Below are 24,156 nucleotides of genomic sequence, written 5' to 3'. Positions count from 1 at the left end.
CGAATCAAGCCTGTGATTTACAGTTTACAAAGACCTCAGCAGTAATACCAAGCTCGCATATGTCTCAAAGGAGGATGAAGGCCAATGGAATGGGCAAAAAAAGACCCATCCTTTGAAAGAAACGGACAAAAACCCACTTCATGATAAATGTGAAACAATTCACATTGGGTTTGTTTGTTCTGGATACAGGTCTAATTTATACTTGCACACTTTACTAAAATCATTGTTTTTTTACAACATCAATCCCATCCATTTTCATATTATGGTCAACAAGGTCTCTGAAAAAGTCCTGAAAACTTTATTCGACACATGGAACGTGCCACAAAGTATTTTCCGGTTTATTTTGTTACCTCCACGTTCAGTTATTAATTTTTTTATAGGCAATACAACATTTTACGACATTAATGATTACATTCAGGACGTTAGATGGGTCCCCAACAGCCATTATTCCGGCATTTTTGGCTTGCTAAAGCTTGTGTTTCCAAAAATTATTCCTTTAAACGTTACCAAGAAAATCATAGTCCTTGACACTGATTTAACTTTCGTTGGCGACATTATCGAGCTGTGGAGACTGTTTGAAAAATTCAATAATAAACAAGCAGTTGGAATTGTTGAAAATCAGAGCGATTACTATTTGGGGAAAAACACCAAAATTAAGCCTTGGCCCGCCAGCGGCAGAGGGTAAATAATTACAGTAGAACCTCTGTAATCCGAACTAATTGTAGCATAGTCTACAAGTGTATTTATTAAAAATTTTGGACTAAAATACTTAAACTGTATTTTACACAAGAAATATTTTAACTTTACAATATACAGGGTGTTTTATGGCTCAGACGAAAATAAATATTTCTAGTCGAGTAAAAAAATAAAGTGAAAATCTAAGCGAAAGAAAACTAAATGCGCTTCCATTTGATACTTTCATATTGTTCAGAATTTTTAAGATATTGCTGTGAGACTTTAAAAACCAATTTTGTGAAAAAAAATCAAGTTATTGGCGTATTTTCTATATGGTAAAACTCCTTAAATTTATATATTATATATTATTACATATTTATATATTATATATTTATATATTATATTATTTATATTTAATTAAAGGTATTTTACCATATACAAAACACGCCAATAACTAAAAAAATCTTAAAATTGGTATTTAATGTCTCACAGCAATACTTTCAAAGTATCAAATGGTAGCTCAATTAATTCCCTATCGTTTAAACTATTAATTTGTTTTGTTTCGGCCATAAAACCTGGAACACTCTGTAAACATTTTTTCTTTGCCTAATTTTGTTTAAAATTATTTATGGGCATCATTAACACTTTTTTGTGATTTTGAGGTTTAAAAACTTAATTTATGCGTTATGGGGCTTTTGAGATTAAAAACGCAATTTACAATTTACTAAATACCCAAGAACGTCTGTTGTTGAATTTTTCTTTTATTATTTTGTCGATTATTTTATGGTTTGCTTCTATTCACTTGTTCGGATTCTAGAGGTTTGGCTTATTGAGGTCTTGTATTTTAAATTTTTTAGGTTTAATTCTGGCGTATTGCTTTACAATTTAGAAAGACTTAGGAGACTGGATTGGCCTAGCTTGTGGCCCTCTGTTGCCAAAAAAGTAGCGATAATTTACGGTTCAACCCGTTTGGGAGATCAAGACATAATAAACGCGGTGTTATTGCAACACACTGATCTCCTGTACCAAGTGCCTTGCTTCTGGAATACTCAACTAAGTGATCACGCTTTAAGTTACAACTGTTACAATAAGTTTCGAGTTAAAGTAGTCCATTGGAATTCGCCAAAAAAAACTCACGTTCTTAATAAAGACGGTGATTATTTTCGCACTTTGTACCAGACTTTTGTTGAATATAATGGAAATTTGTTACGACGCCAGCTGTATTATTGCGATGCGACTCAAGACGCTGTTAATGTAATTTTCACAATAGGTTTACAGCCAAATAAATGGGAAAATTGCAGGAACCACAAACCGATCTTTGTGCAGAGTTCCATCGCGCCAAAACTAGTCAGTGGAGAACTTTACTATTTTTTAGGGAGTATCAACATTCAGCCGAGGAAAATGCCAAAAATGATGTTACTTTTGTTGCACAATTGTCTTATGATAGGTTACAAATGGTAGAAGAGTTGGTTAAGTACTGGCAAGGCCCTATTAGTCTCACGTTTTACGTTACCGATCCTGAGTTTCAACAATGTTACAATTTTATAGAAAATTCGGAATTATTGCAGGACCGGACTAACATAGCGTACCATGCTGTTTTCAAAGATGGGGTAAGTAATTTTTTCCACGAATTAAATCTTATGGGGGCCTTCAGAACTTTATTTTATGGTGTTTTTCGCACTTAATTTTTTTAAAATCAAGTTTTTAGTAAATCGACACAATTAGTGTAATGAGTTATTAATTTAATACATTTTTTTTAATGGTATTGTTGACCAGCTTTATTCAAATATCTCACTGAATAAAAAAAATGCTATAATTTCTAGCGAGTCTCTGCACCTTCATAGAATGGACTAATTAACACAATACAAAATTAGTACAATGTGTCATGAAATGAATTCAAAATTTCACAAATCTAATGTAATGTTTTCCAGAAGTTCAAAAGACTAACCCTATAATCCGGATTGTTTCATCCTATTTCGTTCTTTTGCACTAAAGAATTCACAGCACGCATGTGTTTATGTTTTGAAAACAATAATCAGAACATGTCATTTATATTTTATTTACCAAGTCAATTTATGAGTCGTTCAATTGCGGAAACAGGTGATTAACTGAAAAAATAAAGCGGCACATCAACATTGTCTAAGCAAGCGAACAAGTCAACATAATAAAAGATATATCTGTTTAGACAACTAATTGCTGATACGTTACAAAGAGGTCTGATTCAATGATTTTACGAGTTTACTTAACTTTACCTAAATTATTCAGCTTTTGAAGGTAGTGCTTTAAGATTTTTAAATAAACGATAAAGTTTTGTTTCGACATTACTCAGTAACTTATCTTTGAACCAATAAAGAAATAAAACGCTTACATGTGCAGTAGTTTTATCGAAATTGACAAAAGTATTAAAATTATTAAACTCACAAAGTCACAAATCGATAGAATTCTATTTTGCTTCACTTACAAACAAAATGAAATGCGGAAATTAAGTTTTCAACTACATTTGACTCAAGCAAAAGACCTTATCAAATGTTCAGATAGGTACTCAGAAATCTCTCAAAACTATTATTATTTTAATTTCAGATTTCATTGGCACACACTAACCTCTACAAATGTTAAAAAAAATGTAATATTAAATTTCACTTGCTAAGAAAATGAAAATGTAGAGCATTCTTGCCAGAAAAAAAATGGGATATGGTAAACAAGACCTTTTTTATTTTTTTTATTAGAAAATGAAGAGAATAAAGTAGAATGGTCGAGTTTTCTCACTTTACGATGAATAAGAAAATAAAACGCAAGACGTTAAAAAAATTAAAATCAAAATCAGTAAATAAGTCATCTAATATTAGTTTCAAAATTGAATAAGGTATTGACGTCTTAAAATATGGCACTCAAATTATCCTCACTTATGTTCCTTATTGGCAATAAAAGAAATTAATTAAAATACACTTTTTAACGGACCGAATGAAATAAAAAAAGAAGTTAAACAATGTGCCATTAAATTAGTTGAAAATATTAGACACAGGTTTAATGTGATTTTTCTAAAAAGAAAATATTGCTGACGAACCCTTTTCTTCCTGGAAATCCAGTCCTGTAGCACACACTAACCGCGATCAACACGCACTTTTAAACCGCAAAATTCTGATTTTATTATTAAAGCGTCTATTCGCGACAACAGCATGTAACAAACTGAATAAAATTAAACGGCACATCAGTAATTGTGTAAAAATATGGATAACAGGTCACCATAAAATTGTAATCTGTAAGATAATTACCTGTTGCAAGGTGCTGAAAAATATACAAGGAGGTGCATTTTCAAACTCTATGAAACTCATTTAAGTAAATAATTTCAGACAAAATAGTTTAGCGAAATCTTCAAGTGTTCGTAACTTATTTATTCTTATAAATATACAGAGTTAAAAAAGCCACTTTTTGAGGAAAATTTGATATTATAGGCACTTTGTGCACACAGTTTACGTTTACACTGAATGTTTATTTTGAAAATTAAGAATATTATCTTTCAATAGGAATATCACCCAATCAACATTTTACGCAACGTTGGATTAAAAAATGTAGCCACCCCTTTTGTTTTCTTGGCCGACATTGACTTTCTACCAATGAAAGGTTTATATTCAGTATTGAAGAGTCACCTGAATTCCATTCACGACATGAAAGCCAAAGTATGACCCCCGTGTGATTACATCTTTCTTAAAATATGATTCAAGGCATTAATAGTTCCTGCGTTTGAAACCCAAAGATATCGTAGTCGTGTTCCGAAAAACAAAGCCCAATTGTTGGGAATGTGGGAGAAAAAATCTATTTTCCCGTTCAGGTCCGATGTGTGGGTTGCCGGACATGCACCTACTAATTACACAAAATGGAAATCGGCAATTGCACCCTACAAAGTATGGAACCCACTGTGGGCGTAAATATTAGAGTCGTATTTCAGGTCAAGTGGGAGCCCGATTTTGAGCCGTATATCGTGGTCAGTAGTGACGTCACTGAATATGATAATAGATTCATGGGTTTTGGGTGGAATAAGGTGTCTCATATTATGGAGTTGGAAGCGCAGGGCTACCAATGGATTGTTTTACCGAATGCATTTATTATTCACAAACCACATGCGCCTAGCTATGATATAGCCAAGTTTCGAACTTCTCCGGTTTACAGAATGTAATTTATCCAGTCTAGTTTTTTTGCAAAAATTTTAGTTGGGTTTGTAGGTGTTTGCAAAACTTGAAGGAAGAGTTTATCAAAGATTTGGACAAAAAATACGGTAGATTGTTCGATAATAAAAACACATCGTTTCTTTTAGATATTAAGTAGAACAGTTTTAAACGCACCATCGGGGAAGGGGTCATAAAGCTACCAAGTCATTGCTAGTGTGATGTTTATTCTTTTAATTAGGCAACTAGTAGGTGTATAAGTCTCACGTTGGCAATCAAATCTAATTTTACTAAACTTATCTCTGTGAAATATTTATTCTTCCATGTAAGGTGTAGATATTTTAAATAAATTTATCGATCAGAAGCAACTATTCATTGCAACCCACCCTCTCCTAAACACTACCAAGTTCAAGTTGTCTACCTAAGTTTGTTCAAAGTTGGAAACTTCGAATTAAGTCCTTTGACCATGTTGTACGGTAAATATTTGAATAAAAAAATTATTCGTTGAGTTGAACCAGCAGAGCAAAGTAAGACCATGCAGTGCGAAGGACCTAAAATTTACATTTTGAATCATTCCGAAAAACGCCCAGTTTCATACTTTTGTGAAAGATGAGTCAGTTTTAGTATCGGCATCCGTATGGGGTTTTGAGAGCACGTTACCGAAATTTCGTCGAGTATTTATAACAAGCAAAATTGCGTCGAAAGTTGAGACCTAAATAGGGTAAAAAATGCTTGATTTTGTGTAAATTACATGGACCGTCATCGGAAACAAAGTGAATGCGATAAAAATGGCACTTGTGGCCACTTGGATAAAAATCAGCATGTGGGAGACGTCAACGCATTGATTTTTCAATCTAAAATTGTTTCTTTCTATAAAATATATATTTTATGAATGCAAATATACTTCATTAAATTTTGATGATGCTTAATGTATCTTGTAAATTCTTGTTCGGTATTATTTTTTGTCGAGCTATAAGCGAGCTTTCGAAGGTTCTCATACAATAAATCACATGAAGTCTAATATAAGTCATTAAAAGTGTAACAAAAGTGTCAGTTTAGAGAAAGATGATCTCCGCATAAGCTACGGCAAGTGATTGGTAAAAGTATGTGAATTCATAATAAGGAGAAGTCTAAGAGTCGCAGGGAAACCAACAAGTTAAAATAAGTTGTCGTTCACCACCATTTAAAAAAATTCCTGTTGGCAGCTTAAACAAAAAACCGAGCGCAAAACCCACCATTGAATAAAATGAAACATAAAACTTCTTTCTGGAGTTTAATTTATCGTTGAAAGGTTGAAAATCATTTTTGGTCACGATTTTGTGACTGAAATAAGGAATTGTTGAGAGACTGAAAACATTTTTCAGTTCTCGAAGTTTTACAACATAAAATTGATGAGGAGGATATATTGTTGCAATAGTAGAGTAAGTCTAGTTAAGAACAGTTGGAAATCGTTGATGATTAAAACCAATTGGATTGTTTGGAGTACAAGAGCGTCGTCGTGAAGAGGTTTTTCCAGGCGAAAAAGGATGTTTCTGGCCAGATTCCGTTTATTTTCAACACAACAATATTAGTTTCAATAATTTTTGTCCAATTGAAATTTAATTTTTATTTAGTTCGACTTATCTTAAAGGCACTTGTTTGCGATTTCATGGCAAATAGTTAGATTAATTTTTAATGAACATTGCGCACTGAGCATTGCCTGAGTTCTTAAAACCAAAAATATTGCATTACATATGTTTCCCACATTGTTTTCTAAAAAACAAATTTGTTAAATATGCTTATTTTTGTCGAGAGAAATATTCGCCAAACCAAAAATGTTTACTTTTCTCGTACCATTGCAAATTTTTATTCGTTTTGTACTTATTCCGTTGGTTCAGAATTTTCGCAAATATAATCATCGTAAATATTAAAGCGCTTGTGGGTAATTACGCTTGGGATGCGAATCCGAGAAATGGATATACGTTCTACTTAATAATAAAATAAACGGAAAATAAGCACCCTTCTTACGGATACGGGAATCAACTGACCTCTTTACATATTTTATATATTAGAAATTGTAGGTGTTACAACTAAAATGGACTTCTCACTTGTATTTTTTTATTCAACCTGACCTAATTCAATTACCCAACGCATTTGACGAGCTCGTCTGTAGTAAGCAAACTACTAAAAAACAAACTAAATAACAATGATAATGACTTAATGTTTCTAGTAAAATTATAAAATGTTCAATTGTTTTATTAAAAGGTGTACAGAGATAGTCAATTATGGATTATTTTTTAAATTTTCTTAGGTTCAACGGATCAACCAATAAAACTGATTCTTATCTGTAACTTTTAGAAATTTACAAAACTAATTCACAATTACTTTAAATATTGTCAACTTTGTTGTGATAGGTTTGCTAAAATCTCATTATGAACTGTTATTATTAGTACGTATTATTTATTAGTTAATGCCTTATTAAGTTATTACATTAGGGACCGGTTTATATAAGCGGCATTTATTTAATTCGCAATTAAAAGCATGATTAACTGATCACGTGACCAAACTAAAGCAGTTTGGTTGCTCCATTCGCGTTGTTAACTTTTAACAACGCAATTAACTTTAATTGAGCTTTCTATAAACCGGCCCTTAAAAGATACACAAAATAATTTTAAATCAGCTAATTAACGCAGTATTAAGTGGTAAGCAAAATTAATATGTTTGGTTGCGGAAATTGCAGAAATAAACCATAATTACTTCACCCTACATTTTTATCTTGAATTCATTTGGAAAATACAAGTTGTCCATAGGCAACCAGTAATACGCGCCAGTACAACATGTTGCATATAATTAAAAAACGTTATTTTGTAATCAATAATAAATTAATAATTAATAAATAACAAACCATCATCGTCGATTTGTTAAAAATATTATATTTCATACTTCAAACAATGCACGCACTCCATCAGTAATGTATTGCTCTTCGATCTCTGTCATTATGTGTTGTACATTGAAATGTGTTTGTTTATTAATTTTATCCTTTTGCGACGTTATATCATATTATTATAGATCTGGCGTGCATCCCATTCGTTGTATGCCATTAGTGTATTCACGTCCAATTAATTAGTTGTTTGGAATTTATTTACTTTAATTAATATACCTGCAAATGAACAACGAGTACGCCGTAATTACTTCTCGTTCTATTTTCCCTAAAAAAACAGTGTTATTTGAATTTAATAAATCAGTTATGTCTATTGCTTTTATTTTCATTATTAAATAACACGCAAGCGATCAACATTGACTATGAGATATTACAGAAAGTTGTAATGATTTCCAATAATAGTGTCGTAATTTAAAACAAACTATAGGAAAGTAAAATTCATGTTAACATTCAGCAGCATTTATCCTTTTAACTTGACTGTTGGAAACCGTGGTTCCATTAAACAACTAGGTATTTATGTTCGCAAATGCTCCAGAACAAAGCTCTACGATTAAAATTTAGATCTTAAAATAGCGCGGAAGACCACTAAATAATGGTTTTCTATAAAAATCCACGTCGACTATTATTTTATTTCCTTGAGAAACAAACACAACAGTGCAATTAGCTAACAACTGACTAAAATTCTGCCTTGTATTTGAGAAAAATCATTTCGTATTAAAGACTCTCATGTTCTTGCATTTCTGTAGATTGAGCAAAATTATGTCAATAGGAGTTTTGAAAATTCGGTTTGATTTCGTATAGAAACTCACTTGCGCTGGAGTGGTCTAGTTTGCTACAGTGTATTGTAGTGTTATTGTGTAAGCAAAGCATCTGTTTTTTTCTATTAGATATTGTAATGTATTGATTTCCTGCAAGTGTATACTTGAACTTTTCAGACTCCGCTTTGGTGATTCTCTTATTTGAACATTCTATTTCCCTGTAGATTTGTTTAACGTTTTTAATTTCAGCTTTACTTATTCAGTGTAATAATTAATAACGGCATACGCAGCAAGTTCCAGAATTTGTTAATTGGAAAACTAGACGGGAAGTATAGATTTAAATCATTGGTAAATAGCTGCAAAGTTATTAGGTAAATAAATTTGAACACTTTACGAGCAGTGTGCAGTTTGCATATAATTTATGTTGAATGTTGGCAGTTATCATTTGATAGCAGGTACTTAGTTCATAAATGATTAATGAGAAAATTCTGTGCCTGAGTGTGATAGATGGGTAAACATTCTTACAGTACAGAGTTGTTACTTTTTTGTATTGCAGTTGTAATCACGCAAAATGTCTTTAATTAATCAAACAGTAGGATCCTGCAGTGACCTAATTCTGATAATTCCGGAAAATTACAACTAATTGAACAACACAAGTGCTTCTTTTACTTGCGATACTCGCATTTATTTGCTTTTTGTCGTTGCAAGTGTAAAGTAAATAAGTTCACTAAACTCGTTTGCTTTGGCACTTGGAAGATTAAGAAAGTTGATAGTGAAATACGTTTCATGGAAAAGTAATAGACTTTAGACGAAACTGAAGATAATGAGAAAGTGACGATCAAACTTTGCTTTACTACCTTTTTATTTTCGTACACAAACAAACACAAGAGAAATAAATTCCAACGAAAGTGGACAGAAAAAAGATTGGATAAGAGATTATTAATAACTGAAAATATTAATAACGAGATTCCTTTTCTTTATGCTGCGCTTTGTCGATAAGAGGGAAAGTTGTTGAATGATTTAGTTTCCTTAAATGTTGCTGTTGCTATTGATTGCCGGCAGTTATAATAATTGAGTGTGGGAAATTAATACCGGCTGTGAAGGGTGTATTTGACATATTAAATTCAACAATAGTTTGAATATAATCAACATACAGGTAATAGTTGTCTAACTATTTTAATTAACCACCACGTTACAGGAAAATCATTTCTATGATTTTGGTCACGTCCTTGTATGGCAAGCACACTTGCCTTCTATGGTAATTTACATCAACCTTGACTTCCTTTGCGTAAATATTTCTTTTCGTAAACATCATCCACATCTCATTTAAATGCCGGACAACCATACCATAAACACCGATTTAATAATAGTCAGGTCGTTATCGTAAATTTTATTAGTCTCTACATGAGTGCATGAATTTAAATATCTATTACTTTTTCAACCATTGCCATTAAATTATCGATCTTTGAGTCAAAATTACACCATCTGGAAATTTTACAGCATTGTTCAGGTTTTTGTATTTTTTGCTCGATTTTTTGCAGTTTTTCTTCTCGTTTCACTCTTTTTAAGAGTTTTGTTGTTAGTTACACATTTCGGGTACGAATGTTTCTAAACGTATCTTCTATATTATATCTAATTCCAATGATTTTTCTGTTCCAACCAAAAACAACATGCTTATATTCTCAATTAACCCATTACTGCTTAATTATGTAGGTCTCTCTGAGTTAATATGCGATTCATAAAAGAACGTTAGAGGTCATTCTTATTGTCATTCATTGATTCTGGGTTCGGTATTATATTCGGAATTTTCCAATTATTCGAGTCTACTGTTCTTGTATTAGTTTGAGAATTGTATCAGACTCTATGTAGGTCATTCAACTGAATTACTGGAAACTCTTTTTTCCTAATGAAGTCCTCTCAAACGACCAAAATCAGGTTAATCAAGTACAGAGTGGTGAAACATGCATTCGTACTTAAATTTCCACCCTTCCTCCCTTGCACCTCTTGCTCCAACATCCACAGGTAGTGAAATTTTCCTCTGTGGTTGGGTTTTTCCAATTACCGGTTGAAATTCTTTCTTTATCACAATTTATTCTTCAGATAGTAATAACTACTTATGATAAAATAATCTTCAGAAAATTGATGTCAATTACTTCATAACTTCTAATTAATTTTTGGGCCAAAGTCCATAATAAAGGTAATTCAATTAATATTACAAGTAATTTGTAACTCACTAAGCACTATAGACACTTAAAATTATGATCACTCTTGACATAAGTTGGCCAGCGGCTTCTTGATCGCCGTATTGGCCAGGATTGCCACCTTGGCCCCTAATTTGCCAAAAACTCCCTAATTTCGAGACGCTCCAAGTGTTTTTTAAGGGGGAAAAAAGTCCAAAACGAATTTTTTGCCCGTAATTAAGCCCATAAGGCGGTGTAATCGTCTAGATCCGCTTCTTGTCGTGTATTGCCGTTGCCGCAGTATTCCACCTTTCATGTTCGGGCGCCAATCGTTTGTGCGCCTCTGGTTCGGACGCGTTGTGTGCAGTGTTACCGGCTTGAACGTGTTTCCGTGCATTTAAATCTATCGGAAAAAAATCGAAAAGTCGGAAAATTTCATCGACGGAAGTTCCGGTCGGGAAACCCGATCGGTAACTGTGAATTATTCCAGTGGTTGTAAACAAAAATCGCGATCTAGTGTGTAGTTGCACTTTTGTTTTGAACTTGCACCATCGCCTCCTCGGACGCGTTTCAGACCGTAAGAAAGGTTAGTGCATCGTTGCCAAGTTGTGTGCATTCTTTCTTAAAATTGTTGATGTTAATTGTGTTGCTCACTTAATTAAAAGCGCGAATGTTAATTGGAAAATACCAGGGGTTGGTTTGGGGTTTTTCTCGATTTTATCAATTAAAAAAAGATCGATTTTAATTACCAACAAGAGGATTGCTTGCTTCGAATTGGATCTGTGTGTGAGATCAAAGGGAGCTGACCGAAAACACCTTTTGTTGGGGAATGGAATAATTTCGTGGGTAATAGGCCCGGCTGCACCAGACCGAAAATCTCACCCGGTCATTGATTCCTAAAAAAATCTATGCTACCACACGTCGAAATCAACTGTCAAAAACGCACAAAAACACTCCAATAAGGCGGAAAACACAAATTGACGCCGCCACATGTCATCAGGAAAATGCGACAGAGAAATAAGCGCATTTGGGGGATTCCCGAAAATTTTATCGCCATTTCTGACGCCACATCAAATCTAATCTGTCAAATGCAGCGCCTTCTAGTTCTGCATAAACTATTGGGCCTCAACTAGCGTCTGCGTTTCGGATTTTGCAAATACATCTTCAGGATTAACTCTGATATTCGATAAATTGGACAGTTGTGACTTATTTGAAGTATCGACTAACTTTAGTTATATTTTTTAATTAATGCTATCTACACATTGTTTCAAAACTACCACTTTTCATAATAATATTTTCTTTTAATTGGTGTTTTTTTTGCTACAAAATTTTTACAGTAACTACATTTGCGCTATTGTCATTACTATTTTAAAGCTTTGAAATGGAATTTATTTATTATGGAAAATTCTGAGTGTTTGATTTTTTTTTTCTGTATCAAATAGACCAGTGACCACTTCGCAAACTCCTAAAATTCGGCCGAAATTGGCGAATCTTTATAAGAAAATAATAAAATTTGATTGGACAATTGTTACACATTTTGAATAGAATGAATGTTAATGAATACGAATTTAAAAGAACTAATAATTTAGTATTTTTTATATATTTAATTTTTTTATTTTGAAATTAGTAACAGAGAGTGCAATAAATAGTACGTATGTAAGGGATGTTTCTTAAACAGACATATTAAATAGTTTTAACGCTGGGACTCTAGCCAATAATTCGTAGGTATTTTAGTAAAGAAAGTCAGGTTAAGTGACTTTCAGTCACTTTTCAGTGACAATTCATTTTGAAATTTTGAAAAAATGTCATAAGTGTTCGCAAAAAAATCCTAAATGAAAATCTAGATACGAAAACACATAAACAGGGCCAAATTCTGTATCGTCATCACGATATCAGTTTTTGATCTAAATGTGGAGAGAAAAAGAGCTTACTTATTACTGCATTTTAAATTTTTATCAAGAAAGTAAAGAAAATGCAAAACAATCATGTGAGACAGAAGTTACTTTAATTTCAAGCTCATTTCAGTTGAAATAAATTACAGAAAACTGAAAAGGAATCTTCATAATATCAAATTATTATTATCCTTCTACGAATAACTTTTTTAAATGGAAGCGTTTTTTTCATTAAAATTTTTATACGAAAAGCTTATTTTTGCTCATTATGTACAATATAATGCTTGTTGTATTAATTAGCATTGGGATCTGTTTTTATAGACACATATTAGCTGTTTCAAAACTATAAAAACGCCAACGTCGTATTTCTTCTCAAAATTAGCTGTTTTAAATTATTCATGCATTAAAAAAAAATAATAACTAATGCAGTTTATAGTTTCACTTATTTAAGCTTATTTAAAAAAATAATTCGGTAAAATGCGACGTTAGTGTTTTTATAGTTTTGAAACAGCTAATAGTGGTGATATCTGTCTTCAGGTGTTCAACAAACAGAAGTCTATCTAGAATCTAGAGTTACGATAAATTTTCAACATGAAAAAATAACTAATTTTTTAGAAATTTTTAGGGACAAACAATAATCAAATTATTTAAATTTATTATTTCGTAATACGTTAGCGATTTTTTTGGCGAACCACCGATTTGGAAACACTGAAATAGACGATTTTTTTGGCAAAATCCCATAGTATTTAGACATAGAAGTTGGTAATGATCGTTTCAAGGTGGCTAATCGTTCATTTCACGATTGCATTATAACTAAATCATTTGAATCGGTTTGTGGCATGTTTGATTTGTAAATAAGATTCTTTTCGTATCTATCATTCGAGAAGCATGTTTTATGTCAATAAAGATATTCCTTCGATTCAGGGAAGTAATGCATGCGGAGATACGATTGATGAACGCCTTATGAATAATTCTGAGCTAATTCTCCATAGCAATAATAGTTGCATTTTGTAAAACTGGTAATTTACTCCTTTTAATAACGATAATGTGTTATTGATTACACCTAGCACATTATCACTAGAGAATTTTCTTAATTAGTACCATCAAAGTGTGATTCTAAATTGTTAATTTAATCACGACGGGAAGTATTTTATGCTAATTAGTAACTCTAGTTTTCTCAGGAAGATATGCTGGTTGTAAAAAGTAGAACACGACATTAAAAGGGGACTGAGATATGGGTATGTGTGTGTATGTAATTTAGATACAAGAAAACGACATGAAATTATAATTAAAAGGAAGCGGGGAATTAAGAAGGCATGTAATTGGTTTGTTTTTCCATAACAACGAAGCATTTTATTGAAAAACATTGCTTGTCATTAACTTTTCTCTTGACACTAAAAGCAATTATTTAGAACGGTTCAGTTGATAATCGACGCGTGGAGAGGGAGGAGACTTGTAATTAAAATGTCATTTTTATCAACAGCCGGAATAAGAGAGGTGGCAACACACCTCATTAGTCCATATTTAATGACCTTTTATAAATTAAAAATATTTACCTCGTAATTTAATTCCAGAAAAAAGATCAAACTTTTTTACTGCAATGTGACCTCGATTATGCGAACTCACGATAATCTGAACTTTTTTTTAATAATACGAACTTAGCTAAACTTGATCTTTTACAAAGTCGTTATAGTGTTGCAAGAAAAATGTGAACAGTTCTCACGACAAAGATTGTTTGAAGATTTTTTTCACGAAAGGTTAGATCTTTCCGTTTATCCAATAGCAGAGCAAGTTTTATTTTTGTGGTTTTTGCAACAAACCAAAAATACATATTTGAAAGACAGGGCTAACTCTTGTGACAATAACAATTTTTATTATCTTAAAAGTTAGCTCTTTCTAGCTTGTTTATTAGCACTTTAGTTCTGGTTATGAAGAATGCATTGTATTTAAAATCGTTAAGCTAAATGTTTTTTAATTTTAGAATGTCTCAATTGAGTAATATTATTATACAGCTATGTTGTAATCGATTATTTCTTAACCATACTGTTGGGTACCTAGAATAAAATACTTGATATCCACTTAATTCCGTTTTGCTGTAATAAATGAATTCTTATAAATTATTATTATTAGTTCGGTTTTAATGCAACGATGCAGTGTTGGAATTAAAATTATCCTAACGTCGATAAACCGCCTGACAACAACCTCAACAGCCTGACAGTTATATCACTGAAATTTTATATTTTGAAATAATTATAAATTGTTAAAGCTGCAGAAATAAACCATAGGTGTTTTTTTCTATTTTTGTCTTGAAATATTAAGTTACCAGTCATGAAACAGTATATTTTTTGAAAAAAATGCAAATTTTAGTTCCATATAAATTAATAAGTACCTAACTTATTATGTATTCCTTTACCTATACATTAAAACCAAAAAGCACAGCTTTGTTTTTCGTTGCATTCATTTTATATTTTACATTTTATATGTGTTAATCTGTAAATAATTAACGATAAACCTTGAATTTGAAAATTCAAGGAAACGATTTTGTTTTAAAAATACTCAGCTTAACACTTGATAATAAATTTCTTTCGAATCAATTATTTGAGCGTACTTTGCATAGTTTTTTTTGCCTTGGAGGAACTTAATTGATGTAAATGAGATAAAGTTAACTAACCCTCAAATCTGTTTTTTCTTCAAGTCGAGCGTTTCTCTAATGAAGTAATTGCTGTTTTAGAATCGTATTTTCATTGTAATTTAATTCCTAATACGGTTCAAAACACAAAAACAATTTCCCGAATTGGTGTCTGCAATATTTACTGCTACTCCTCCGTCATGTTTGAATAAAATTTGTGGTGTTTTCTTTAGGACTTGTCTTGTCGTAAACTCGCTTTTTAGGCTGATCAAAGATCGTTTTCGTTATTCGCCGCAATAAAACCAATTAATTGCTTGCTCTAGTTAGACACCATGCATGCGAACCACCTAGTTCATCAGATAAATTTACTGCAACGATTACGATGCTTAAAACAAACGGTTTTGTGATGGAATTTAGCGTCATATTTGAGTCAGATGAGATTAAATCGACAGTGATCTATGTTTGTTCGCTTATTAATAACAAGCTCGCCTTATCTTCGGTTTAAGCCGATCTATTGGAGGCACGGAATGGAGTTTACGTCTTGGAGTGCTCTCGCAAAATACGCTTTACTTAGACCCTTCCAAATCCAGATTAAACTTTGCTAAACATGTTGATCAAGAATCAAGATTGACTTTTGGTCGTTTCATTGCGATATTTTCATGCGCGGTGGGACATAACTGCGAGCTTATCGTTAAAACTCCGGTGAATTTAGCTCAGTCGCCACCGGATTATTAAATATGTATTACTCCGGAGGGTTGCCGGACGACAAACAATACTTCATTTAATTGTCAAGGGTCGATATCTTGTGCCAACAAAACCAAAAACTTAATCGAGGTGAATCCCATTACGGACTTAATTAGCCGATTCGTGGCTTCTGTGCAATGATAAAAATATCAGGATCAATTTCTCGTTCGGGCTTTTTGACGGAATTTGCGTCATTTCGAGAAAGTTTGGCGGTGGCGTAAATCCAATAAGTGACAAATTGACGTAATTGCTACAATTAAACGGTTAATTATTAAGTAGCTGGGAGTTCATCTCGAAACAAATCACGGCACGTGGAAGATTGACCCGCTTTAATTTATAATAAATCGAAGCTGAAATATCTGTCGTACGACCGGAGAATACAATAAAATACAATAAAATTTTGTGGCGAAACTTGGGCTAAAGTTCCTTCGCTTATTTCACTGAAGAATAGACAAAGCTTCAAAAGTTTCAAAGCGCGCTATCGAATGTGACATTAATGTATCAGGCCTCCAGTTATTCGACCCATTACAAAATGATGTTCGGTAGAGTTACCATTTCGGTTTTGTTGCTTTCATCAGCTTCGAAAGCTTCACAAATTCAACGCTATAATTTTAACAGTGGGAAAACAGTTTTTGGGCCAATTTCTTGACCAACAAACGAGTTTGATGGACGGAGTGAAGTGATCCAGACGTTTCTTTACAATTATAATACAATAGGTCGTTTGTTGTGGTCTTGAAAGTCGAAAGTACTCGTTTTGTTACATTATGCGTGTAGAAAGTCCGGGTTTTTGTGGTACTACTTGAATTATCAATAAACGAAATACAAAAAAAAATATTTCGTTGTGCTCATCTGAACCTTTTTTTCAATAATATCATCTGAGCTAAACTTGATTTTTTACAAAGTTGTTATAGTGTTGCAAGAAAAATTGTTTGAACATTTCTTTCACGAAAGGTTAGATCTTTCTGTTTATCCAACAGAAGAGCAGGTTTTATTTTTGTGGTTTTCGCAACAGAGCCAAAAATACGTCTTTGAAAGAAAGGGCTAACTTTTGTGTCAATAACAATTTTTATTATCTCAAAAGTTAGCCTTTTCTAGCTTGTTTACTAGCACTTTAGTTCTGGTTATGTAGAATGTATTGTATTTAAAATCAATTGTTAAGCTAAATGTTTTTTTAATTTTAGAATGTTTCGATTATTATTATTATACAGCTATGTTTTAATCGATTATTTCTTAACCATACTCTTAAGTGCCTAGAATAAAATACTTGATATCAATTTGATTCCGTTTTATTGTAATAAATGAATTCTCATAAATTATTATTATTAGTTCGGTTTTAATGCAACGATGCAATGTTAGAATTAAAATTATCCTAACGTCGATAAACCGCCTGACAACAACAGCCTGACAGTTATATCACCGAAATTTTATATTTTGAAATAATTATAAATTGTTAAAGCTGCAGAAATAAACCATAGCTGTTTTTTTCTATTTTTGTCTTGAAATATCAATATTTCAGTGAACTTCAAAGTTACCAGAGTCATGAAACAGTATATTTTTTGAAAAAAAAAAAAAGAAAATGCAAATTTTAGTTCCATATAAATTAATAAGTACCTAACTTATTATGTATACCTTTACCTATACATTAAAACCAAAAAGCACAGCTTTGTTTTTCGTTGCATTCACTTTATACAGGGTGCTCAAAAACTGGCGCACGAACTCAGTGGTGCGTTATTGAGAAGCAAGTGCAGATTACGGGAAAAATGTTGAAAAAATTCCTAAAGTCATATTTTAAAAAATCTGGAGCGACAAACTTATTGTGTTAACTTCTTTAGTCTTCATTATTTTTTTATGTTTTTATGTTTCATACCAGGTAAACGTTTCGTAACAAAACAATGAATAATTATTATTTAATTTACTATCAGACTTTAGCAGTTTTTTTATTTTAAAAAAAATTAAATTCATCCAAAAAATCACAATGTGTAGATGTGCCAACACTGGGAATTATTTCCTAGGAAACCGTTTCAAAAATTATTTATTTTTATTGTTGCTCAAATTTTATTACGATCATAACTATTAGACAACGTTGCCACATATCATTTATCTAAAATCCGTTATTTATCAATAACTTTAATACAAAAAATTTTTTTTACTATTTTTACCTTTATATGTAACCAGTTCTCTACCACACACCATTGAGTTGGTGCGTCAGTTTTTGAGCACGCTGTATTTTTCATTTTACATGTAAATAATTAACGAAAGTACTAATTTTGTTACATTATGCGGGTAGAAAGTCCGGGTTTTTGTGGTACTACTTGAATTATCAATAAACGAAATACAAAAAAATGTTTATTTTGTTGTGCTAATAAAAGCATAAAATATGCTTGTACATTTATGTAAATAGAGTTTATTTATAACAGACTGTGTAATCAGTGAATAGCTCTCGTAGCAAACTAATAAACGTGATAATTAATAAAATAATTGTAACAGTGAAACAACACACAGTTGCGGTTTGTTTAATTAAGTAAATAGAGTCAAAAACATGACTTACAAACTTCGGCAATTGTTGGATCTCCGAAACCAAAAAAGCATTTTCTAAAGCTGGCTTTTTGGGGCAAAAAGTCACAACAACTTTTAATTAATCTTCACGCTTTACACTTTGATAATGAGGCGTACTTTGCGATTTAATGCGCTGTATTGAGGTGTTGGTCGCTTATTTGTGAACTTTAAAATTTATCCAATTACGGCGGCGAGTGCAAACTTACCAAGCAATTAAAGTTTTTCGGGATTTTCGAGCGACTCGTCACATTCGTCTCGTTTGGGTTTTCTATTGTATGAGCTAAAAGTGACTTTGTTGTGCCATAAAGAAAATAAGCGTCCGGATATTATGAAATGTGGACATTAACTCGAGTTACTGAAAATTTAAGCACAACCTGTCTCGAATTCATTACGGGTTGAGTGCCTCTCTCTCGGAACAAGTTTGAAATTAAAAAATTAAATAACGGCACAATTAGTTCTTGTTCTGGAGCTTTTCTTCTTTGGTGGTTACTTGATAACTCTCTTCCGTAAGACTTAACAAGAGGATTTAATAAGGTCGTAACTTTAAAGTGTACAAATCTAAATGATGCATTTCAGAGCTTTGCAAGATAAATGGAGAGAGAGCCGAATAGTATTTACCACAAACGGCAAAGTAGCGCAAAAGTTAAAACTATTTCATAACTTTGAAAGTAGTAATATTTTATCGTAGTTTTATCGTCTGTAGTGAATTTTAACTTCAAACTGTCAAAAGTAAATTTATAAAACATGGGCATTAAAATTATATCTACAGCTTGAAGCAGCCCGAAGATATTTGAGTGTTTATTTAAAGACAGACGTTGAAAATTGTTGGATTAATAGCATAATGAGGTCTGTGTATTAATATTTAGATAGAGTTTGGCCGGGCTCAAGATAAATAAGGATTTTTTGCAATTTCTTCGTAGTCTTGATGAATTTTTGGCGTAATTCATAACAACGCGAGTTGGCTTCGCTGTTTGTGGAGTGTAAAGTATATGAAGGAGTTTGAAGTGTTTATGGTTTGCAGGAAAAGTTATGGTAACAATTTTTTGCGACTGGAGGGTTAATTGATTGCTTGGGACTGGAAACTTGACAGTAAATTCTGAAACTTTTCTCTCGAACGAAACGAGTTAATTTGTAAAATTCGGGTCAAATTTGTCTTAGCTAATAGTGATTAGTGCGATTAGTGAGGATTTGGGTTAAAGCGCTATTTTTCAATCGCGCTGATGTCGAGAGATGGAGGGAAATACTAATTGCTATGAAGTTTAATTTCCTTTGTATTTTAATTAATATTAATTTAGCGTTTTGTCTCCTTCAAGGTATCTCAGAATTTACAAAAGCACTTTCTGAACGCTTTTAACTTCTCGACAAAAGAAAAATTATTGCAGAACCGAGGCTTTTGTGAAGTTTCAGTTAGCGTTTCGGTAAATAATTCAGTATTAATTTTTAACAAGCTTCCATGTAATTCCACCGAGGAATGCTCACCTCATCTAATTAAATACTATATCAAAATCCGCCCGAAGTGTTTACGGGATCCGCTACGTGGTTGTAAATAATATACGAGAAACGAGATATTTTTTGATTTTTAAGGGCTCGTAACTCACAACTTCGCCTCATTTATCATAACGGAATAATTTCTGTTTACATTTTTAATGTTTTTGGAAGTAATTTCATAATAAGGCGGTTTCCTTTGGGGTTGTAATTCTTTCAGTTACATTCTTAAGTTTTGCGCCAATAAATTGATATAAAAGCGGGGCCGTCAGGGGATTCTTATAATTAAATTTAGTCGTTACGCAAATTAGGTACCGCGAGAAACACGAGTTTTTCACCTTGTAAAATATTCCACCTTTTTACGAAACGGATGGGGGAGTTTGCTCGAGGGGAACTTTACACAAAATACTAAATACTGTTGCAGCAACAGAGTGATCAAACACTGAAACATTGACAGAGATATTACAGTCTATAATTATGAATTTATTTGATGTTTTGGTATTATTTCACTCTAATAAAGGTGACGTGCAAATACGATCGCTCTTTGAAGACGCAACTTCTTTGGAAAAAAATTGTAATTTCTGACGAAATGACTGTAATATGAGTTGGTAGAGCACAAATGCTCCACGCTGAAAATTTGTGAGTGAAGACATAATAATTATTTTTTGTGAACTCCCAAAAACGACTAATTCGGCGAGTTTCTTGAAGCGTAAAATAAAACATAATCTATTATTTTACAAAGTTCAAATTCGAAGTAAGCTCTTTGAAACGCAACTTTGTTTAATAAAAAAGCGACTGAAACGGAATCACAGATTTCATCTTTCATCTGTTTTAAAAAATAATAGGGCTAAGCGGATTCGTTGATGTGTTTTTTAGTTACCTAGATTTTGGTTTTCTACGAGAGTGACTAAATGTGTGTTGTGATCTCTTTCAGGCATTAAATGACAGTTTGCCTACTGCTAAATGGCAAATTACCATTAAAAGCTGTTAAGCGAGGTGTAAATATCTTCGTTGCTTATAATTTTCTCAAGATAAATTTGCATATGTGATGAACACGCCAGAAATTGTCGCAGAAGGTGGAATAAAATTTGAATTTGAAATTTTCAGCGCGATAATGAAAATTCTTCTTTTTGATGAAATATTAAGTTTAATTACAAAACGTGGCTAATTAAGGATTGCGTTTCAAAGCGGCCGATTGATTAAAATTTAATAGTTTAATTTAGCCTGGCATTTCTTTTGTAATTTTGACAGGGCTTTATTGGTGCAAGATGATTCTCATTAGAGGGCGTAACGAGGGCGCCCTGAGGGCTCCAACCCCCTTCTTATCAAAACATCTCAATCAATATGGACCCCCTATCGCAAAAAACAGATATCAGCGACTCCTGGGTCATTAGCCGGTCGTATACTCTTTAACCGTCGGTAAAATTTCAAAGACGGAGGCGTTTGGAAAAGTTAATCCAATCTACTGACGGTACAGAGATAGATAAGATACTTTGTTATTTTCCGCTGCGATCTGAACGCTACAGTGCAATGTTTATTTTATTAAGGTTTTTGCTTTCTTTCTCCCCAATCTCGGCCTTTACGACGGTCGCATACTATCCTAGATTACGACGTAAAAGAACGCACCCTGAAAAACGTCACATGGCCTCTCTCTTGAGCAAAATCAGCAAAACGCCAGCTGAATTCTTGAACGGTTTAATGTTCATAACTGAAACTGACTACTTTATCTCGGGCTTTTTGCACTCGCGGAAAATTAAAATAATTACGACGGCCGGAACCCGCCGCCGCATCGACCGGAAATACGCCTTTTTCTCATCACGAGTGGAAGGTGCTCACATACGCCATCTGTTTCGGTTTAAATGTTTAACCATTTGTGCTTAAGCAACGGCGTCTGAATTAAACGAAATTAATTCAAACTCGAAAACTAGGCATTTTAACCTGTTGAATTCTTTTTTGCAAAGTTGATCGACAAATCGTACTTTTATTATTAAAAGCTTTTATTTAACTTGCTGTGTTGCCTGTCTGTCTGTTTCATATTTTTGGAGCCAAATTTGAAAGGGTTTCCGTTGTCCCAATGAATTGAAATTTTACATACTTACTTAATCTGCGTGACAATGCAATGCTATGTGGTTCAATACCTCCTAAAAGGGGTTAAATGGGGTTTTGAAGTTTTAGGTTATGTTAGAAATCGGTTTTCGATGTGTCCATACCTTAACTTATACCAACATTAAGGGTATGTTGGTCATTGGGAAATATATCAATACCTAATCATTTTCATTACGATTCGTTACAAACAAATGTGGCTATTTTTTTAAATTCATTTATCTTGGACAATATAGTATAGACACAGGTTATAGGATGCTAACAGCTGTTTTCTATCACATGCCACTAAACAGGTTTGCACAAATCGGCAAAATAATGGTGTTACAATTATATGGCTAACCTAAATCTCAGAGAAAAAGACGTTTGGAATAAGTAACAACATAAAAGCAATAAAGAAAAAAAAATAAAAAATTTAAAAGATGTACAAAAAAGTAAAAAATAATGTTTTTTTACCAGAGGAGAATAGTTTGCTTACAAATTAGGATTTTAGAATTTATAAAAGCTTTGGGAACTGTCATAAGTCATAATAATACTGCATTACAGAATTACATTCTTAAATTGCTCACTGTTCCCAAAGTTTTTATAAATTTTAAAATCTTAATTCGTAAACAAAAATATTCTCTTTTGATACAAAAACATTATTTTTTACTTTTTAGTGCATCTTCTAAATAAAAGCTTTTTTCTAAAGAAACATTAAATTTTTTTTTACTTCCAAGTACGTCTTGTGCAGTTCCTACGTTTTTAGGTCCTTTAGGCCGGGTTGCTCAGTTCGAGCTACATGGTCTATTGATACATGGTATTCAAAATTCTAACATCATTCTTGCCTTGATTGTCGGATTAACAAAATTATGTTTAATATACTGAAATAAGAATAAATAATTATCATTATATTTTTTTAGTTTTTTTAATATAATAACTTACATGTTGTTGCCATGGCCCTCCACTCATTACTGTTTTTGTTCAAGTTTATTTGTTTATCTCAAGTTTAACTTAAACTGAACTGAACTGAACTGACATTTTTTTAAAGAAGCTGTTTCTGTGCATCATCAGCACATTATCGAATTCGGTAATTTTTTACTTCTTTATCACTAATTATCATTAAAAGCAATTTTTTTCCACATTTGCGAATGTTATATGGGCTAGATGGCCCTTCAGCAATTTTTTTCTAACATTGTTGGCCTGCGTATTTTATGACTTTTTTAATTATCGCATATTTTTCGTAATGTAGCAGCCTCTCTACAGGTGTTTGCTGTTGCATTAAACCTTAGTGCAATTTGGGCCCATGGTCTATTTTTTTCATCGAACGTAATCAAGTATCTTTTTTACAATCCAATGTTAGTTTATAATTTTGAACAAAATTGACCAAATTTTTTTCTTTGCTCTTAAAATTGCTACTATGTTTTTTAATTGATCTGTTAACGATTTCAATGAAATTATAACGTTATGGATATTAATAACATTAATGTTAAAAATGTTTAGCGATGCTTAAGCGGCCAACATCGACCGCTTAGTTAAACCAATTCTAAGCATTGGTTTAGTCGATTTTTTAAACTTTGTTTAAAGTTAAACGCGGTTTAAGCTCGAACTGAGCAACCTGGCCTTAGAAGTACATACATTTGGTTTGATTTCGAAATTTGTCGAAATTTTTTGGCAGTGTTTTGTTCAGCCCACCCTCAATTGGTGCAATTATTTCCACTCTAGCGTCATGTGGTTGGAAGCTCAGCGAGCGGTGCGGAAGGGTAGTTAATTTCGTATTAATGAATAAACATTCACGTTGATTGTTGTAAGTTGGTATTTTCTCATCAATTTTCGTTTATTCGGCCCTATTCATTCTTCATGGGGTTTTTGTGAAATTATAGGGATGGTCTGAAGAGAAAATAATTGATTTGCCCGATTTATATGTATCTTTCGGACAATCAAATTGTAGTTACATGACTCATGTAATGACTGTAATCTTAATATCGAAAGCAAGTAATACAAGTTGCGTTGTAAGCTCTAGTAAATGCGGTGTTCCTTATCACAAGGGCTATTTGTCTGAATATAAAACGGGG

The 24,156-nt window shown here is 32.5% G+C and overlaps 2 protein-coding genes and 1 long non-coding RNA gene across 7 annotated transcripts in view; 2 read left to right on the top strand and 1 right to left on the bottom strand.

Moving 5' to 3' along the window:
* Positions 1 to 41: 41 nt before the first annotated feature.
* On the top strand, positions 42 to 5,202 carry LOC664300 (xylosyl- and glucuronyltransferase LARGE2s). The gene is made up of 8 exons (XM_008194272.3): positions 42 to 326; positions 381 to 681; positions 1,533 to 1,929; positions 1,977 to 2,285; positions 4,200 to 4,352; positions 4,398 to 4,577; positions 4,622 to 4,845; positions 4,896 to 5,202. Exons 1-8 carry the CDS (start codon positions 263 to 265, stop codon positions 4,996 to 4,998), a joined length of 1,731 nt encoding a protein of 576 aa, XP_008192494.2. The 5' UTR covers positions 42 to 262; the 3' UTR covers positions 4,999 to 5,202.
* LOC135267048 (uncharacterized) lies at positions 5,046 to 5,651 on the bottom strand. Its single transcript, XR_010335288.1, has 2 exons — positions 5,437 to 5,651; positions 5,046 to 5,389 (listed from the first exon to the last, which is right to left on the bottom strand). It is a non-coding gene; the product is annotated as an uncharacterized LOC135267048 (long non-coding RNA).
* A 5,362-nt stretch (positions 5,652 to 11,013) lies between these two features.
* The window catches only part of kek5 (kekkon 5), a 176,315-nt gene continuing 163,172 nt past the window's right edge, over positions 11,014 to 24,156 (top strand). For 3 of the 5 annotated variants that reach the window (XM_064358673.1, XM_064358672.1, XM_015979390.2), the window contains exon 1: positions 11,014 to 11,282. The gene's annotated coding sequence lies outside the window, so the exon portion shown is untranslated. The remainder of the gene's footprint in view (positions 11,283 to 24,156) is intronic. The other 2 variants (XM_064358670.1, XM_064358675.1) reach the window with 2 other exon arrangements.

Source organism: Tribolium castaneum, chromosome 9 (assembly GCF_031307605.1).
Source record: "Tribolium castaneum strain GA2 chromosome 9, icTriCast1.1, whole genome shotgun sequence".
NCBI classification, from domain to species: Eukaryota; Metazoa; Arthropoda; class Insecta; order Coleoptera; family Tenebrionidae; genus Tribolium; species Tribolium castaneum.
This window is presented reverse-complemented; position numbering and strand designations above follow the sequence as displayed.

Excerpts from the sequence above, each read along its gene's own strand:
- LOC664300 (XM_008194272.3), top strand. The coding sequence starts at position 263 with ATGGTCAACAAGGTCTCTGAAAAAGTCCTGAAAACTTTATTCGACACA. Across the intron at positions 682-1,532 it reads TGGCCCGCCAGCGGCAGAGG|GTTTAATTCTGGCGTATTGC; the intron begins GTAAATAATTAC and ends TAAATTTTTTAG. Across the intron at positions 4,578-4,621 it reads CGGCAATTGCACCCTACAAA|GTCAAGTGGGAGCCCGATTT; the intron begins GTATGGAACCCA and ends GTCGTATTTCAG.